Here is a 14,578-nt window from a genome sequence, read left to right as displayed (position 1 = left end):
TTTCTCCCTTTTCTTGTACTCCTTTCATTTTCACTTACATCCTGATTAATTTACAGAATCCTTATTTCAGGGAATTGACAAATGTTCTTTCTCACTTACTGATACCTTTTCAAATTGGTGCTCTACGTGTAAGTTTTCTTGACTTGACTTGATTAAGGTCTGGCATACATTTGTTTGGGCATCCCTTTTTCTATGCATTCAGAATACCTATCTGTAAGTGTATCAGTTTTGCTTTTTAAACCTTTAGTGACCTTTTTCTATCCTTCTTACTCTTGTCTAGCATTGAATTATTAATCTCCACTACCATTTTTTCCTTTATGCCATCACCAGCTGGTCATACTTTCTCATCAGCTTTCTCTTGGTGAAGTCTCCTCTAGAAATTTCTGATCCAATTTCATTTTAATTCAAATTTTCCTCCGATTTTTTTCCCCTAAAACTTGAAGCAATCTTGATAGGAGCTAGCTATATATATGCATAGACTGCTTAGAAATGGTACATTTAATGTTGCTGTCATGTTGCATAACTTTTCTCTAAGTTTTTAGTGGTCCTACTCTAAAAGAAATTAATGAATGCTGTGATAAAGATGCATGTCATTATTCTACAGGAGCTAATGCATTTGCGCAAGCTTTGTGTCAGCTTGTCACTGCTGTTTGAACTCTTGGACTCCATTTGAGAATTTATCCTTTAGAAGCTATGATGATTCCAATGTACCAGATTGTTTTTAAGCAAAATTTTAAGTTTCACCAATCCTTATCCTTTTTACTTCCTCATTCCTTTTATTTGCATGTGCTACAAATTCCTAAACAACTAATCTTGTGCTTCTCAACCAAAATATCTTGGTGAGAAGATTAAGCACTTGATTAATGAAAAGTCTTTCAGAATATTAATGGTAAAATTATTAAATTCAAATAAAATGCTTAGTCAAGAGATGCTGCGTTGTATATAAGCACAAAACAATATTAATTAGTTGCCTTGTAAATTAGCCCTGATTTTGTTAATTCTGCATAATACTTAAAGTATGTTTACAACTGTTATAAATCATTATTTTTTACATATCTGAATATGAAAGCGTAATTACTGTAAAGTGGCACATCAACCCAAGAGAAATTAAGCTTAAAGATTTTTGAAAATGAACTCTTGATAGAAAAGCAGATGTATTTTCTAGAGGAGAATATGTTCAAATTATAAGAATGATTTTCTTTAAGTCTTTACAAAGAAAAGAAAATTTCTGATTAACAGAGCATTAGTGTCTTTGCTTTTCCAGTTTTCCCAAGCACTGTATCTGGGAAAAGACAGAATCTCTTACAACATTTGTTTACATTAAATTGGTAGGTACTCGCTGTTATTACAGGTGTCTAGAAAACACTAGGGAATTGTGATCAGTTATCCTCTTGTCCTTTAGCTGCTGCCCCAAAATGTCTAGTCCTCTGTCAGATCTGCAGGTGTTAAGCAGCTGTCTTAATTACTGCTGTGTATCTCAGGCAGTCATCAAAGCTGTGTTTCAGCAGCTGAATCAAATGCATTGTCTGCTTAAGGCTGGGCTATTTTTTTTCCAGTGATTTTTATGGCCCTAATAAGAACCTGGACATATTACTGTTGTCATCTTGACCTGAATCTTTTCCGTAATCTCTCATTTAGGGTCTGGTTTATCATTGCAGGACTGAAGTTTTCACTTGAACTGGTCAATAGCTGTAACAGACATTGAAAAAAAAATTAACAATCCCCAATATAAAACCCTCCAAGGCACAAAAAAATACATGTAAATTCTACATGAATACTTACGTAAAAGAGACTCTTCTAAATTCCTGTTTGGGAATGGAAGTACCAAAAGGGAAAAGAAAGACCTAATGTGTGATGCTGTGTTTTTGAACAGACTTTGCTCTACCTCATTTAATTTCTTTCTAGTTTTGACACATAATGATTCTTAACATATAAAGTGATAAAGTGTATGTAGTGTATGGTTTTTGCACGTTTTAATCCTTGCACTTCAACTAATTGTCATTAAAGACCAAAGCCAATCCTAAAATCCATGCTGCTATTGTTCTGATTTATTACTCTCTCTTATGCGGCTTGGCTTTGTTATTTGTCCTCCTATTGGACTGTGTTGAATTATCGAAGTGTATATAGGAGTAAAGGTATATGTATATAAACATATGCTGCATATATATATATATATATATAAATATTTTAGTTGTTATTTTAGAGTAACTTGATAATTCAGAATTTGTTGGTTGTCTTTTTATACCATTTAGATTAAAACAGATTTTCAATCTGCTAATTTGGCTGCTAATTAATAAGTTGTTGTTGCTATTATTATTTTGATTTTAATCAGAAGTGCTTTCTTAATAAAGAATGTCAGGAAGAATTAATGGAAGAAAATTATTTCCCCCAAACACCTCTCAGAGACCCCAAAATATAACTTCTCCTTAAATATACAATTACAGTTATTTCACGATTATAAGCCGCATCATTTTGACTAAAATTTTGGTCCGAACCCAGAAGTGCATCTTATAATCAGGTGTGGCTTATATATGGACAAAAAACGAAAAGTTGCTGTTTTAGTTTGGAGGACAGGTGTCTGCTGAGAAAGACAGGAGCTTCTCTTTGAAATGGAGAATGTAAACCCCCTCCCTCCAAATTATTATAATTTTGGAATCAAACGGCTCTCAGGCAAAGATACGGGAATTAGGAATAACAGTTCTTTACTAGAGAAATTAAAATAGAAATGCAGTACTGCAAAGAAACAAACTCCAAACCCTGACAAAGTCAGGCAGGGTGTTGGTAGCAGTCCCATTAAATGGTGGCTGCAGTCCTCTTGCAGTGACAGATGTGGCTCAGTTGGAGCAGTGCTCCTACAGAAAGTGCAGTTTCCCTCCGGAGGTCCAGTGGTGATGTGGAGAAATCCGGTTTTCCTCTGGAGTCCAGTGGAGAAAGGGGCTCCCTTAGTGTCCCAAAACCTCTGTTTTATCTTGATAAGAAATGTTGGACTCTTCCCCCTGGCTGGAGCAATTTCCAATGGGATGCAGTAATTTTATCAGTCACACAGTGGGACTCAATGGCCATGAGCAGAAAATGACTGGGTGGAGGAAGGATGGGTTGTGAAAAGATAAAGAATAGTGCCCTGCCTGGTTTCAGTGGATGGCCCATTAGCAGAACATCTCCCACGGAGATAAGGATCACTGCCCCCACCCTCAACAGATGGTGATAGGATAGATATCTTTTATCACACACTATGTTGTAACCCAAGACCATTGCCAACACCCGGACGTGCGGTTTATAATCAGGTGCGTCTTATAATCGTGAAATTACTGTAAGTGATATGATTAAAGTTGTCTTCTTGAGATGAGATCTCCAACATTACAGTAATTTCACGATTACATGCCGCACTGACTATAAGCCACATCTCCAGGTGTTGGCAAACATTTCATTCTTTGTCCATACACAAGCCGCACCCAATCATAAGCTGCTCTGTTGTTCGCAGGGAGGACCCGCGTGCAACGAAGTTGCCAAGTAGTAACAGAATCGTGAGATGGTAGGGTTTACTGGCTCGGCTCGAGCCGTGTGGACTCGGCCCGCTCGGGGCTGCCGACGGGGCCAGGTGGCCCAGCTTGGTGGGGCTGCTCGGCGGGGCCGCTTGGGGCCGGCTGCCACTGCTACTGGGCTTGCTCATCCTGGCCCGGCGCTGCCCCGTGGCAGTAGGCAGGGATGGAGCCCGCTGGCACTGGCGGCGGCGGGCGGGGACGGAGCCCCCCTGCTCCCGCGGCGGCGAAGGCAGGAGGGGAAGGAGTACCCCCACTCCTGCCACAGCAGGCGGGGGCAGGAGCCCCCCGCTTACCCCACGGACCGCGTGGATGGCAGCACGGAGCCCCCGCCTCCTCCCCGAGCCGTGGGGATGTCAGCACAGAGCCCCCCGCCTCTCCCCCGCCTCCCTCCCTCCCCCTCCGCGCTGCCCCACCTGCCGCGCAACACATTAACCAATTTGTAACAATCGCAAAATCCTGGGTTTAACTGGTAGGTGCTCAGCTCGGCTCCCTGGCTGGCACTTCCGGGGTTGTAAATGTCAGAAAATTATTCACATATTAGCCGCTCCTGAGTGTTAGCCGCATTTCCGGTGTGGGAGCAAAATTTTAGTCAAAATGGTGCGGCTTGTATTCGTGAAATTACTGTACTTGCAAGAGGTGAAATTATTTTTAAACAAAAGTCAGTATACCTTATCTGATAGCATTAGTGCATAAGCATTCACACCTGCATACAAGTTAGCTCATTAGTTTTCACACTCCTGAAAGGATATTGAGCAAAACACTTTTCTTTAAATCAAATGCAATTTACAACTTGGGTGAGATTTTTTTTTTCCTCGTTCTGTTTTGTTTGGTTTAGTTTTGGTTTATTTTTCCTCCATGAAAAATCAGCATATACTTGAAAATGGTGGCAGAGAGGAATTAGTATTCTGTATGTTATATTTAAAATAAATTACAAAAAGTTTTCTAACTAAGTATTTAAAGTGGTTTATTTTAAAAACACATGAACAAGAAATTCTCCCCCCAAACCACCAAACCTAGAGTTTCCAGTTGGTTTAGTTTTTCTGAGCAGCAAAAATTCTGACAGGTTGTACTTGCACTTTCTCATTTGGAGAAGCAAGAACCGAAATTCCAAGTTTAGTCAGTTGATTCATTAGTGGTGCATCTGTGAAATGCACAATATGATTTCAGAAAAGATTTAAACAAATGCTGAAGGACTTATGGTGAAGCTGCTACCTCAATGGTCAGACTGAGGCAGTAATTCACTGTACATTATAGTAAAGGTACTAAAAATAAAGTTTTCTACGTGAAATTCTACATGTTGTTGAAGCTGAAGTTTTTCCTCTGAGGTTACAGTGGATTGTATTTCTCTTCAGTTAACTTGGCATCCTTTGGCTTTCATGTTTGTCATGAGTTAATAAGTTGTAAACTAATAATTCCCATGCATTTAAACAGGTAGAATTTCACTATTTCAATATACTTCACTGTATGGGGAAGTTAATAGTGGGGTCATTAGGGATAAATATATGACTGTTAAAATTTGCTGTATGGAGGGTAATATTTGGGTTTTTTTGTGTGTCTTTGTGTGTTTTTGTGTGTTTACTTCAGTAAACTAATTACATGTTTATGACTAACGTGCATGCATTGTAAAGCATGCAACTAACACAAACCTTTGAGAGCTGGAATAACACAGATCAGACAACATGGATGTTCTGGGTATTATTTCAATGCTTTACATGAGGAAGAGCTGGTATAGAGGGCCCCATTTGTGGAACTCATTTCTACTTCTAAGAGTGGAGTTATGTATGAGTTCATGCTGAGTGAAGGCATATGTACATGCATTGCAGAAACAGTTTTTGATTGAGAAAAGGTTGGGGTTCTTGTAGTCTTTTAGGCTAGCTGCTTTCAGTATTTTGTGTGCCAGCTGCAGAATTTCAAAGCTTGATGATACTTTATCACTTGTTCTAGAGATGTATACTTACATATATATATGTACATATATATGTATATATTGGGAATTCAAGGTAATTAATGCTACCTCAGTAAAAGTACAAGGTTGTCTCTAGTATCAGCTTTCTTGAATTATCAAAGACTAACTTTAGTATACTCAGTCCTCGCATTTGTAGAGAGATGATTATTTTAGTGGAAAGATTCATTATAAACTTTGGTGTCATTATAAACTTTGAAATTAAAACCAGTGCTGTCTGAGGAAACAAGGGGTAACAACTGAGTAAGGGGCCAAGTTTTCTGCTAATCACAATGCTTACTTCACATGAAACTCCTAAATCACTTTTAGTTTGTCTTTTGTTTATCTTTGTCAGCTGCTGCCTGAATTAATGACCATTCAAATGTGTTATTAATGTATTGTGCTTGAACTCTAATGCATTTGTTTAGCTTTAGGTCTTAACCTAATTACAGCAGGAGTCTAACCCTTGCTTGTGTGTTGGATGTGTCACAGGATGAAACCATCGTCACCTCTGGCCAGTCCACTGATTTGTTGCACTGGACGACATCCAAAACCGTGAAGGTGTTGTCCAACACAACTCTGACTACCAAAGCCATGCTGCATGCTGTCAGTGATGGGCAGTGGTGGAAGAGATCATTAACTTATCTGCGACCATTACATGTAAGGGATTGCTGATGTGTCTCCAGATGTTTACACATTTGTGATACATTAGTGTAAAAACTCAACTCCTTTGTAGGACCTGATAACTCAAGGCCTCAAATCAATTAATGAACTACAGACATCACAGGACTATTTGCAAGGAAGTCCCAATGAAAGAAGGGCTCTAAAGCTGTTTTCTAGTCTATTTTCTCCTGTTTCCTGTTTCCTGAGCATAGTGTAAGAACACCTAATTGAAATTTGGCAGAACTTTAAAACTTTGGGGAACAAAGCACAGTAAAGGCCACTCTTTAAGCTGTCATCTTGTATTCAAAGCTGTTGCTTTTCAGTTTCTCTTTTTTACTTTCTCTATTTCAGTGGATTTTCTGTTATGCTTGTGATACTGTTTTTTCTGATAGTGCTTTTGAACATGATTCTCTTTCCTTTTTTAAGATTTCTGGACTTCATTCAGAACTGGTTTATGTAAGATGACTCCTTTCTTGCTCCCCACTGAATTAAATGACCTTTTCATTTACAGTTGTTTCCCTTCTGCACAGTGTTTACAGAATTTTTATGAGCTTTTTTACAACTAGACTCAACTATACTTATTTTTCCCAGGGCCAAGAATTTGGAGGTGTATTAAAAAATGGGCAAGGAGAAAATGCTACTGTGGAAAAACAAGGCTGTCATCCGTTTTATGAGTCTCTAATTGATGATCCATATGTTGCAGAAGTAAGTTACAGTTACAGAACTCTGAAGTTTCTTACTGAGATCTTAAATCAAGTGAAAATACAGGTTTTTGATTATATGTGTGACTTGAAATTCTGTGCTGTAGTAGGAAAAAAAACAGAATTAAACAAAGGAAAACCAGTAGAGGAACTGAGGTAGGCAGCTGCATGTGATGCAAGTGATCAAAATAAAAATGCAGGTGTAGAGTGCATATGACAGTTGTCTTTTTACTTCCAGTCTGAAGTCAGCTATGGGACATACCAGAGCAATTCTTTGGAAAGCTTTGCTGAAGTGTTGCTGAGAACAGGGAAACTCGCAGAAACAAAGAGCGAAGGAAGAGACCTACTTCCAACTACAGAAGGTATGGACATATTGTATAGATTCACTCCATATGTGGTAAATACAGAAGTATCTGTAGGTGGGTTTAAGTGTGGAGAATTGCACAGAACAATCTGAAGTATTGTCTGGGTGTTTTGCATGAATTGTGATCTGGTTCAACTGGTCTTGTTGGTAAGAAGACTTGTTAGAAGTAGATGCAGAGTTTTCAAGGGAATTGGTGATTTTAGGAGGAGTTTCTCAGCAAAGACTAGAAAAATGGAAGTTGTCTTTAAATAAGCAGAAAGCATTATTTGGGGGTTGGCAAAGATAGGAGAAATTCCTGAAGGTTTCCTGAATATTATCATGTAAGGTAATGGGCATTTGCAAGCCAGTGAGAATTATTTGTCTGTATGCCTGCAAATTCAGTTGGTCAGATTCTGTGACACTGTGTATCCAGCTTTCAGTATTGCAGGTTCATTGTAGTATTTAATTTACCAATTAATGCTTAACTACAGCTTCTGGAATCATCACAACATTTTGTCTTCTTCTGAAATGTCTACACTTCATAGATTATATTTAATAATTTCTTAACTGAAACAATTTCACTTTTATAAAACAGACAAATGACAAAAAAAACCTACATTTGTTTATCTTTCCTTTTGGAGATCTCCCACTGTTTTAAGAAATTAACTGTTTAAATATTTACATGCTGTTAGTGTCTTTTGAAGAAAGATATATGTATTATACTTGGATTGTGGTAAATTCTGTCATGAAAAATGAGTATATTAAATAAATTGCTATATGAGAAGTTTCAAGACAGGCTTTGTTCATAAACCATACATTTACTCAGACTGTTTCATGAAAACCAGCATATTTGTCTTACAAGTATATGATTCAGTAGTTTGAGATATGTGGTATTTGTACAGATAACCTGTGTAGTTCTAATATAACAACACTGTGAATCAGAAAAGGTTAGCAACAGCTTGTATAAATTGTGTGTGTGCATGTTTTCTTCTTTAAATGCTCTCTTAATGCAAAAAAATCCTTTAAGCTCAGTACTTAGAATCTCATTTGTTGCATGCTGAATGCCCATAGGCCTTTAGCTTTGATTCCTGTGTCCTAAAGGATGAGGGGCAAAATTGAAAAGTTTTTATTGCTTTCTTAGGGAAAATGATTTATTTGGCAGATCTGTGGTAATAATTCCTGCTCGAACTTAAATAATCGGAACTGTTTACAATTCAGTAGCTGCTTTTGAGGTGGAGAAGACTTTTGCTTGAAGAAGAAATGTTAGATTCTAGCTTTAGTTTTTGGGCATCTATCTCCTTCTTCTTACGTGTGCAGCGTAATATTTTTACCATATAATACATCCACCACTATTATTCTATGGTTAGAGTTTCACTTAAGAGTCCTTCCAGCTGTGCTTTGAAATAGAGTTCTGTGTTTTCCTCTGAAAAAATGGGATGTGTTTATTCTGGACTCATCAGTCCTGCTGTGTTACACCTTTTGGTAGTCAGTAAACTATTTTTAGGCATAAATGTAACATAACTCTCTGTAAATAATTGGACTACTAATTTGCTATTTGTGGTGTGTTTAGCCTTGGATTAATGGTATTGGATCCCACCTCTTCCCCCTTCTTAAAGCTTTGCTTTGTGAATTCTCATGAAAGACCTTATGATGAGTTAACACGTTCGGGATTGCACAACTTGAAAATGTACATATTGATAGCACACTGCTGAAGTTTAAGAAATCACACAGATATGAATCCCACTTACTATTCTACATTTTTTATTTTCAGGCTTCCTGTATGTTTTTGGGAGGATTTTGCCATACAAAACTTGAATGCTAGTATGAAGTGTCAGCAACTGCGCTGGTCTAGTAACTGCAAGTATAGCAGATTTCAGTTGATTTTGCTGACAAGTTTGAATCCCAGCTGTTTTCTTCTGGCTGTCTTCTAGGACAGCTACAGCAGCAGGTTTCAACTACATCAAAAAAACTGAAGAACCTGGAGGGAGATGCAGTTTAGTAGCAAAGAAATCTTCATTATACTTGGCACTTTCTCTTAGGAGAGGTTGGAGTAGGCACAAAACTCTGTTTACTCTTAACAGTGCCATGTGCAGTGTGAGAGAACACTTTACCCACAGATGGTGTGCATCACTGTAAAATTATCAAATGGTTTGGGTTGGAACAAACCTTAAAAATCATCTTATTTCAACCTCCTGTCATGGGCAGGGATGCCTTCCACTAGACCAGAGTCCCATCCAGTCTGGCCTTGAAAACCTCTGTAATAAAACTCAAGATACTTTACTGCTTTTGTGGGTTTGATAGTGTTACAAGCCTTGGACCTTGACTTTTCTTGTCCTTGCTATTTGGATGTAGGTGGTAAGCTGAGTATTTTCCAATGAAGTGGTAACTCTCACCTCCCTGGGTCCTGTAAAGCACTGCTCAGCTGTGTGTTGATAGTGCACCCAGTCTTGGTGAGGCTGAGGCTGTGTTGTGCATCTCTGTTTAGTTGACATTTTCTTTCTCCATAGGCCTTAGGGATTGATCAGGAGGTTGAAGATGAGGTTTGAAATGATGAGTGTATATTTTTGTAACCAGATTAGGCGCTAAACTCGGAGGAAATCCAAGACAGTCAGCCATACCTATTAATCCTCAGGAATTTTAGAGCAAATAATACCTCAGTGTTCTCCATAATTTTGTAGTTGCTTGTAGGTGTGGCTGTTTAACTGCAGTATATGCTTCTAAGTTTATTGAGATTTTATCATGGGCTAAATGAGCAATTGAAGACTCAAAGCAGTTTTTGCATTTTTTTTCCAGAGGAAAATCCATGGAAAGTGAGTTGAAACTTTCTAGGTATTGGGAAATGCCAATTTTTATAAATAAACCATTTTTTTCCCTACTTAGCCTCTTAAACGAGCTTGTGGCATAAAGACCTGGAAATGGAAATCTTTGTAAAATCAAAGTATTTTTCTGTTTTCCTGAGAAAGTTGTGCTTGTGGGACAGCGGGGGGTGATATCAGCATTGGCATTTTGCTTGTCACTGCCTGCCATCCCTGGTTTGTCAACCCTGTAATGTCTAATCCCTTTGGCAAATTCCAGATTTGGCAGTGGTCTGAAATGACATATAAGTTCCTGTAAATTTTATGAAGATGTATGATAGGACAGAATGGCATCCTACTAATGTCTGAAGCCTGTCATTTGAACTCAGCCTTGTTAGACTGCAGAGGATTCTTGTAGGGCTTCACTGGGAGACATAAAACTGTACGAAGTTATTTGTGTATACACGTGTTTGTGTGTATGTAAAGTGACATTTAAGTATGGATGCATGAAAACCTATCATGAATACACTAGTCTGGGGGAAGTTTATTGAATCAGAACAGAGGAATTTTTTTTTCTCGGAAGGATATGACAGTAGTTCTTTCTTCTTATGTACATTCTGGCAGTTGGGATGCCATTGTGTTAAGCTTTATGCAGAAGTGACAAGTTAATATTGTTTTCCAGCCCCATATTGGTACTGTGTTCTTTGTAATTATTGCTGTCCTAATGGTGAAGATCAGTTTTTGCAAGCGTGGCAAAAATCATGTTGAGGATGTTAAGCTGGAAGAAAACCCACAATGTATTGTGTGTTCAGGAGGTTTTGCTGACATTAATTCTCTGAAGAAAGCAAAAAGAGAGCAGTGCTGAAACTCTTCCTTCCCTTTTCCCATTTTTTTTTTTTGTTTAACTAGAGGTGGTTGTAAGAATATGTAAAGTAACTGCTTGTGATCAGAGGAGGAACCAGCAATTTTCATCAAGATTTTAATATTAGATATTTCTGGAGTTCTTATTATCTTTGTTTGGACAGCATACAGGTTATTTAGAGTGTAGCAGAAACAGTCTGTCAGCAGCAGGAAGCTGTCTGAAGCACAATAAAAGCCATTTGAATCATAAGGCATAGGTGCTGTTGGACAGGCTTATGTAGCAGCCTCTGCGATGACTTGTCACATAGAAATTTAGTGTTTGAATTTGGCTGAGGGCCAGTGTGTAAATCCACTTCAGGCTGATGGCAAATTAATGATAATCTAAAAATTGTAATTGGTCATCCAGCCCTTTTATAAATCATTCTTTGGAGCAAACAATTCACCGAGGGACTGTGTATTAAATAATCAGGATTTTACCAGCATGCCCTGTTGTGTTCAGTGATAAGGGAATTGGAACTCTTCTTGCTGTCTTCGAGCCCGTACAACATTACGTTACTTCCTTGATTTTACAAGGAAAATATCTACTTTGTGTAATCAGTGCAGGTGGCTTTGTCTAGCATCTGTTGCTGCTTAGTCTCCTTCTTTGGTCAATGCATCAAACACTTTGCCTGGAAGTTAAGGTAAAACTGTGTTGCAGTTTAATTATATATTGTCTCTTTCTGGATTGTGCTGATAAGTGTTTAATTAAGTATGTCTGGAGAGCTTCAGGCTAGTGTCTAGTAAAATATAGTTACCCTGAAAATATTTCCTGTGCTAGTTCTCAAGGCCAAGTGGGTCAGTAATCCAGACTTTGTGTTTGCTCCCTCTGTGTTGCAGTTCTGCTACAGCTGGCAAGTGATGCTTTACCAAAGGATGCAGCCTTGTCTCTTGCCTATCTACTTGCACTGCCACAGGTATGTTGATAGAGGCTTTGTTTGTATGATTTTGCCAGGAAGGACACTATTCATAGCATTTCAGAATTCCATTAGAAAATTTCATTTCCTTAAGATTTTAAAATCTTAAGTATTTGAATTCATTTTAATACACATCTTTATAGATTGAGCTGGTGCATATAAAGGAAACTGAACAAATGCCGTTGGACAATCCATTGAGCATGACACTGGTGAAAAGACACATTTTCTTTCTTAAAATAGAAGTTGTGCCACCAGACTGACAATTTTAATGTAACTCAGAAATGTGGATAATAACCTTGTGGTATAGAAGCAGCAGTAGTGTAGTTGGACAAACATTTTGGTTAGGTGTTTGTGTAAGGGGGGAAAAACCACCATAATGTAGAATTATCTTTATATCTGGAGGTTACTGATTTACTTCAGTGCCAGAAAAACATAGACAGAGTTATTTCTAAATGACAGCAAGTAGCTTTTTAGAAAGTTTGTGTGCTTAATGTTGTATGCTTGCTAATTCTTTCATGTAAATTAATGCTCTCTTTCTTCTAGGTGGTAGATGCCAACAAGTGCTTTGAAAAGCAATTACCTTCTGCGTTATCTCTCCAGCTGGCAAGTTACTACTATAGCCTGCAGATCTATGCTCGTTTGGCACCATGTTTCAAGGACAAATGTCACCCTCTCTACAGGGTTAGTATACTCTTTTCTTTTTAAAGCCACATTCATTAATGTTCAGCATAAAAGCTATTCTAAAAAGCCAGTACATGAGTTAAGCCTGCTAAGGAGCTGATCTGACTTATGCTGTGAGCAGCCTGTTGGGTTATGCATAATTATTCTTCTACAGTGCTGTAAACAAACCAGTACTTCACAATTTGTGCAAGAGTTTTTGAAGCACAATATCAAGTGTCATTTTTAGGTGACAGCACTATCAGTCTTCAAAGTAGCTTACAAGCACTGAGCAGTAATGAGTATAGCCTATGCTGTTACCTTGCAATACTGTGTACAAGGCAATATAGGACTTCCCAGGAAGAGTCCATTTCAACAAGAGCAGTGCTTTGTGGAAAGTTTCCGTAGCACCCCCCTAGGATGTGTTGGGTTGTATTTCAGTTTACATATGGTGTATTGAAAATTCATCCTCTTTCATTGAGGAATTTTTTAAATTTCCTTTGAAAAGTTTCTGTTTTTGGAATAGCACTACTTTTCCCCGTTCTCCATTGCCAATGGTTAAAACAGTTTCATGGTGAAGTCCATGCTACAGAGAAGAGGTAACATAGAAAAGTTTAACAAGGCACCAATTGCCATTCTTACTGAGGTACCTGTGTAAAAACTCTTGTTTACTCCAAGAGAGCCTTTCTGAATTTACAGTAGTTCTTTCCTCCTCCTCCCTCCAGAAGCTCTCTGGGCTGTTTGGGTTTCAGCCTGTCTTTTAACTGTATCTAAAAGAACACTTCTGGTCACAAGTTTTCTGAAAAGGGAGTAATCACTACTGTGGCTTGAGAGAATTGGATTTTTCCATGGTAAGAATAACTCCTGATTTACAGCAGAAAGCCTGTTTTGATATTCGCCCAATTCTGCAATTAGCAAACCTTTCATGTTCCTGCTGAGATATTCATTTTACTGTCTTCTGCTTGGATACTAAATGCTCCCACACAACTGTGGGGCTTGCATGTTGGATGCAGAGAATTAATTCATGTTTGTTAAAAAGCTTTGTTTGAAACTGTAAATCTTCTTTCTGCAAGACAACTTTGATGAAAAAAGTTTTGTGGTTTTTTTTTTTCTTATTTTAGCTTTTTTAAGCAGTCTTATTTTCCAGGAAGAGCTAAGAAACCTTTGGAAAGGCATAAGTGTAAGGACAGAGATTTTAGATTGAACTATCTGTACTCCTATTGCTATGTAATAAGCAAAGTCTTATCAATGGCACCATGTTATCTCTTAACTGTGATGTGATCTTGGGTAATCTTTCATTCCATCTTGGTAAAATACTTTATGTGACTGTGATAAATACTGGATTCTAAATTGTTTCACAGAAAGAGTAGGTTCTATATTTAAGCTACTTTTAAACAAAAAACATCTGTATAAGAAGATTGAGTGAAGAGCACACCAAAAAGCAGGAAAAAACCCACAAAAACTGGCCTGGATGCTGGTAAGAAAACAACATAGGCAAATACTAATTTATAACTAATTGTTACTAATTCCAAGAGTATTGAGTGAAGGAATGTCACTGAAGCAAAAAACAAGAAATAGATACTTTTATCCAAAATACACACACTTTTTTTTTTTTTTCCAGAAACCCAAACCTAAACCCCTAAACACTAGCCTTAAATTCCCAGTTTATACTGCAAAACAGGTGTTTGTTTAAATTTACATCTTAGATGCTGGTAATAAAGAATGGGTCCACATGCAAGTTGGTTTCATCAATGTCATTCTAGTTTCTGTCCATGGGAATAGATTTAACCATGGATCTTGGACATTTTTTGTGTTTCTTAAGAGTTTTGTGGGAGGAAAAGAAAATTGATCCCAAACTTTTATGAACATGTCACACTCAGCTGGAGATGTCATTCCATAGTAGATTGCCTTATGACTCGTGCCACTGGTGGCCTGCATCACCTTTATCTCATGGCAGAAGTGTGTCCCTAGGTCCTTTACCTGCCTCAAAGCTGTGCATTATTCTTAGAAGGTATCTGAATGCATGTTTGTGGGTGAAGGTGATAGCCAATCCTTGTTTTCCCCTATTCTCACTCTTTACATGATCAGTAATGATGTAAATCTGCCACTTCAGCTCCCTGC

General features: G+C 37.9%; 1 protein-coding gene across 1 annotated transcript in view; it reads left to right on the top strand.

Annotated features, from left to right (window-relative positions):
• NBAS (NBAS subunit of NRZ tethering complex) overlaps positions 1-14,578 on the top strand; it is a 161,479-nt gene that overhangs the window by 68,039 nt on the left and 78,862 nt on the right. Inside the window, exons 36-40 of the mRNA XM_033055335.1 lie at positions 5,977-6,144; positions 6,739-6,852; positions 7,087-7,210; positions 11,724-11,800; positions 12,344-12,481. Coding sequence (XP_032911226.1) covers positions 5,977-6,144; positions 6,739-6,852; positions 7,087-7,210; positions 11,724-11,800; positions 12,344-12,481 — 621 coding nt within the window. The remainder of the gene's footprint in view (positions 1-5,976; positions 6,145-6,738; positions 6,853-7,086; positions 7,211-11,723; positions 11,801-12,343; positions 12,482-14,578) is intronic.

The sequence above is a fragment of the Catharus ustulatus genome, chromosome 3 (assembly GCF_009819885.2).
Source record: "Catharus ustulatus isolate bCatUst1 chromosome 3, bCatUst1.pri.v2, whole genome shotgun sequence".
NCBI lineage: Eukaryota > Metazoa > Chordata > Aves > Passeriformes > Turdidae > Catharus > Catharus ustulatus.
The sequence above is the reverse complement of the archived record's forward strand: the minus strand, read 5'-3'. Positions and strand labels throughout refer to the sequence as shown.